The sequence below is a fragment of the Fukomys damarensis genome, unplaced genomic scaffold (assembly GCF_012274545.1).
Source record: "Fukomys damarensis isolate Sample0158 unplaced genomic scaffold, DMR_v1.0_HiC HiC_scaffold_37, whole genome shotgun sequence".
NCBI classification, from domain to species: domain Eukaryota; kingdom Metazoa; phylum Chordata; class Mammalia; order Rodentia; family Bathyergidae; genus Fukomys; species Fukomys damarensis.
Window position 1 is genome coordinate 1,598,487 of NW_022900949.1, and position 5,163 is coordinate 1,603,649.

Here is a 5,163-nt window from a genome sequence, read left to right on the forward strand (position 1 = left end):
CCACCTCCCACCCCTTCCCCGCCAGCCTCCTGCGCCCCGCCGCGGGCTCTGCTCCTCCGTCCCACCGGCGGCGCTGGGGATTGAACTCGGGGCCTTGGCACCGAGCTGCAGCCCAGACCTGTTTTCGGACAGGGTCTCGCTAAGTTGCCTGAGCTGGCCTCCCTCTTGCGGTCCTCTTGCCTCAGCCTCCGGGAGTCCTGATGTGTGTGACGCGTGTGCCAGCAAGCCCGGCCGGATCGCCTCACTTCTCTTTTTTTTTTTAATTATTATTTTTATTTTGTGGCGCCGGGGATCGAACTTGGGTCCTTGCTCTTGTGAAGCAGGAAGCAGAGCCACTGAGCTAAATCCTCAGCCCTCGCCTCACCTTTTTTGTTTTGTTTTGTTTTTCGCCTCCCTTCCTGAGGCCTCTTCTTTCACGAGTCCTCCCGGGAGCCCCCTCATGGGCTCCGCCCCGCGTGGCCTCATCACAGCTCCGATGGCGCCTGGTAACTCCTGCCAGTCGGGCCGGCCTCTTTCCCCTGGGGTGTGGGTGTGGGTGTGGGTGTGACTGCCACCAAGCAGAATATAAAGGGTGTCTGCATACGGCTGAGGCTGCCATGACGGAGTATCAGACTGGGATCCTGGCGTGGGGCTGAACACTGTGATCCCAACTCCTGGGCAGGCTGAGGCAGGAGGATCGCCAAGTTTGAGGCCAGCCTGGGGAATTTAGACTCTGTCTCTAAGTAGAATAAAAAGGGCTGGTGATGTAGCTCATGTAAAGACCCTGGATTCAATCCTCAGTACAGAAAAAAAACCAACTGGGTGTTTTACACAACAGAAATAGATTTTGCCACAGTTGTAAAACTCCAAGAGCAAGATGGCTGCTAGTTGAGTTCGCGGTGAGAGTTCTCTCCCTGCCGTGTAGACGGCACCTTCTCACTCCCAGCCCGATGGGGAAGACGGAACTTCGTCAAATACTCATGAGTGAAAGAAACACAGGAACCCACAGTAACTCGAAGAGGTTTGTGGTGTGAGTCAGGAATCTCCAGGGTCTCGGGAAGGGCTTCCCGGAGGTGGTGACACTTGCGCAGGGCCCTGAAGTTTACTAGGAAAAAAGCCAAAGCCCACAGGGACAGGTTGCAGAACAAGTGCCAAAGCCTGCGGTGTGAACCTGCTGGTTGCAGTGAGCTCCGGGGAGGAGCAGGTCGGGCTCCTGTGTCCGCATCCCACCTGGGGCGCTGCAATCGCCCCCGCATCTCAGGGTGCACGGAGAGCTGCGCGTGCTGGCCCGCACCTGTCATCCCAGCGCTCAGGAGGCTGAGGCAGGAGGATCACCGAGCTACGTAGGAGACACTGAAGTTCGCCTTGTACCCCGGGAATGTAACCGTGCCCCCCGCAGGCCCCGGGCCCGACCTGCTCACAGCCCTTCCGCCTGCAGCTGCCGAGGATGCCCAAGAAGTTCCAGGGCGAGAACACCAAGTCTGCAGCAGCCCGGGCACGCAAGGCTGAGGCCAAGGCTGCGGCCGATGCCCGGAAGCAGAAGGAGCTGGAGGATGCGTACTGGAAGGATGAGGACAAACACGTCATGAGGAAGGAGCAACGCAAGGTGAGCCGTGGGCGGGCTCCGACCGTGCAAAGGCCCTGGGGTGTGGGGACCCCGCTCCCATGCTTCGTGTCTTTGGAATGGTGCTGGGGTTGGAGGCACGTTTGGTTGCCACCCTACGCCAGTGCTGTTAGCATCCGGGAGAGAGCGGCCAGCAGTAGCTGGGCCCAGACCCACTGTGATGGGTCCACGAACCCACGCAGGTGCTGCGGCAGGGGCTTCCCCCTCCCGGCCTGGTGTTCACCGTGGCGCCCAGCAGATGGCGCCCACGACCCGCCTTGCCCACGGCGCCCGTCCCTGCCTGCCGCCCCGTATCGCTGTCCTGCCTGTCTTCGTGAGTCCTCAGTATCCCAGGCTCTCAAGCGCGCTGCACTGGGTCTGGGGACAGTTTCACATTGTTGTATTTTTTTAATTTTTAAAGTTTGTTTTGGTACCGAAGATCAAACTCATGACCTTGCATTTGCAAGGCAAGTGGGATGCCACTGTGCTAAATCCACGGCCGAAATTTGGGTGTTTTTTGAGACAGGATCTTGCTATGTAGTTCGAGCTGGCCTTGAACTCACTATGTAGTCCAGGCTGTCCTCGAACTGTCTGCGATCCGCCTGCCTCAGCCTCCTGAGTGCTGGGGTTACAGGTGTGCACCACTGGGTTTGGCTCTTTTTTTTTTTTTTTTTTTTTTTTTGAGACGGGGTCTCACTATGTAGTTGAGACTGACCTGGAACTCACTATGTAGCCCAGGCTGGTCTCAAACTCACAGTGATCCTCCTGCCTCAGCCTCCTGAGTGTGAGTGCTGGGATTACAGGCATGCACCACCACGCCTGGCTAGGTTTGGCTCTTTATTTAATTTTGGTTGGTTTGGTTTCTGAGACAGGGGTATCGCTTTGTAGCCCAGGTTGGCCTCAAACTTTCAGGGCTCCTCCTGCCTCAGCCTTCTGAATCGTGGGATTATAAGAATGTGCTACCACGCTTGGCCCCCTTTTTTCTTTTAAAGAGAAGGGGTTCTCTAAGGCTGAGACGTGGCTCGGTGGCAGACAGCTTGCCTAGCATGCAGGAAGCCCTGGGTTCCACTCCCACTGCTGTGACAGAAAACAGGGTGGCCTCGAACTTCTGAGACCCTGTCCTCAGCCTCCAGAGGAGCTGGGGTGACAGCTGCGTGTCACCCTGCGAGGCTTAGAGGGAGTCTGAAAGCCTCCAGACCCTGACCTTGTGGCTTTAAGGGCTCTGCCAGCCCCCACTCTCTGGAACATTCTCAGACACCCCTGACCTCCTTCAGCGAGGATGGGCCTGGATCTGGGTGGGAGCATGGCATGGTGGTGCACACCTGAGTTCCCAACACTCCGGGAGGCTGAGGCAGAAAGATCCCAAGTTTGAGCCCAGCCTGGGCAACTTGGCCAGACCATGTCTCAAAAATCAGATACATAAGGGACTGGGGATTTAGCTCAGTGGTTCTGCCACCTGCCTCATAAACGCAAGGTCCTGAGTTCGATCCCTGGTACCAAAAAAAAAAATCAGACAAACTGCTTTCATCTTTTAAAAGCCCATGATTGTTCCAAATCAGTACCAAGATTCTCCTCTGCCCCAGCAAAACCAGGGCTTTCTCCTCGATGGCAGTACGGTCCCCGCAGGCCCCACCACACTCCTGTGGTCTGTGCCTCTCTGGCAGCACAGCCTGACTCCACCTGTTATTCAGAAGGCTGTCTGAGGCCACCTTGATGGCACCAAATACCCCGCCTGGGGCCCAGCCTTTGCCCATGGCTCGATGCTGTCCTCTGCTGGCTGCCGTTTTTAGAAACTTCGTGGCTTTCCTTTCCTTCTGAGCTGGGAATCGAACCCGGGGCCTTGCACAGGCCGGTGACCCCTCTGCCTCGGAGATTTCCAGCCTTTGTATTTATTTTTTAAATTTTGAGACAGGCTGGCAAAGTTGCTCATGTTGGGCCCAAGATCCTCCTGCCTCAGCCCCCTAGGTAGCTGGGATTGTAGGAGTGCACCACCAAACTTGCCCAAAAATGTTCATTCAAGTTTCACACTCCCTCCTCAGCCCCGAAACACCAGTGGCTGTGTGCTCAGGGCCTCCTGAGTTGCTGAGGCTTCTGGGAACCCATCCGTTCCTTTCACACACTTTTATGTCTCATGCTGGGCACCTGGAGGGCTGGAACACAAGGCCACACAGCAGGACAGGTCCCTGTCCTCCCAGGCTCGCGTCGCAGGGAAGGGCAGTGTCTGTGTCCATTTTCTGGTGCTGTAACTAAATAACACAGGCTGGTAATTTAGGGTGCAGGTTTAAGTGAGGCATGGCGTGCCCACCTGTGAGCCCAGCAACTGGGGAGGCTGAGGCAGGAGGATCACAAGACGGAGCCCAGGCCGGGCAGCTTTCCAGGATCCTGTGGGTACGGTTTGGTGTTAGACCCCTTGCCCAGCATGCCCGGTGCCCGGTGCCCATCCCCAGCACCACGAAATCAAGCAGTGAGCCTAACTTTGCTGTGTCTGTAGAGTTGCCAAGTCCAACATGGAGGTGGCAGCCCCCGTTCGTGCTGTATGATGCCAGGGCCTCTCGGGCGCTAGCTCGGGCCACTGTAATGTCGCTGATGCCACCGCTGGCCACACCCCCAGAACCTGTTACCCGGGCCACAGCAGGTCTCCTGGGGGCAAGTTCCCAGCACAGGAACTTTGGAAACATCTGCCCAGCGTCCATGGGGGCCAGGAGAGGACAGGCCCAGGGGACGCAGCTTCTCCCGCAGTCAGAGCCTTGCTGTGCGCCCAGCCCGCCTCTGCCCAGCCCCTGCCCCTGGGACAAGGGGGCTCATGAGAGACCTGGGCAAAGCCGGGTGCAAGAATGCTGTGGGGCAGGGAAGGGGGCACGCAAGGGCTCTCCAGGCTGAGAACAGCGGTGCAAAGGCCCTGGGGCAAGGTGGTGTCAATGGTAAGTGCTGTGCTAGGCGAACGGTCATACGTGGGTCTGGAGCCTCAGGAGGGTGTTGTCTCTGACAGAGACCAGGGGCTCTGTCTGAGGAGCCTGCAAACAGCACTGACACCTCCCCTTCCGCCCTCGGGAGCCAGGCATGGGGGCCTTCTTCCAGGACACAGTTCCTCCAGGTCGGGGACCACAGGTGTGGGGACAGACAGCAGAGTCCCGGGCAGGGGAGCGCCGCGGGTGCAGCCGAGCTGTGCCGACCCAGAATCGCCCGCCCCATCCCATAGATGGCCGGGGTAGCTGAGGACGGGTCCCAGAGGCCTGTTGTCCCCTCCTCTGGCCGGCAGCAGGGCTTCCCTGGGGGTCTCGTGGGGCCCACAGCCTCGGTGATGCTGGGCGGGGGACAGTGGGACCGTGCGCACCCGGACTTCCCAGTGCTTGGGTCGGAAGCTGACCCCTCCACGTGTCTGGGGCGCCCACACCCCTCCCTGCCCCTCCAGCCACACCAGGGGCCAGGGTTCCCCGGGTGTTGCCCTGTGGCCCGCAGGGCCTGACGCCGTGGGGTGCGAGGGGTGTGGCGCTGTCCCAGCCGCCTGACTCCCCCCAGGAGGAGAAGGAGAAGCGGCGCCTGGAGCAGCTGGAGCGCAAGAAGGAGACGCAGCGCCTGCT

At 59.1% G+C, this 5,163-nt stretch overlaps 1 protein-coding gene across 1 annotated transcript in view; it reads left to right on the forward strand.

The window, feature by feature from the left end:
• Positions 1-5,163, forward strand: part of Ccdc124 (coiled-coil domain containing 124) — a 6,250-nt gene that overhangs the window by 415 nt on the left and 672 nt on the right. The window contains exons 2-3 of the mRNA XM_010606523.1: positions 1,418-1,585; positions 5,102-5,156. Coding sequence (XP_010604825.1) covers positions 1,427-1,585; positions 5,102-5,156 — 214 coding nt within the window. The 5' untranslated portion in view covers positions 1,418-1,426. The remainder of the gene's footprint in view (positions 1-1,417; positions 1,586-5,101; positions 5,157-5,163) is intronic.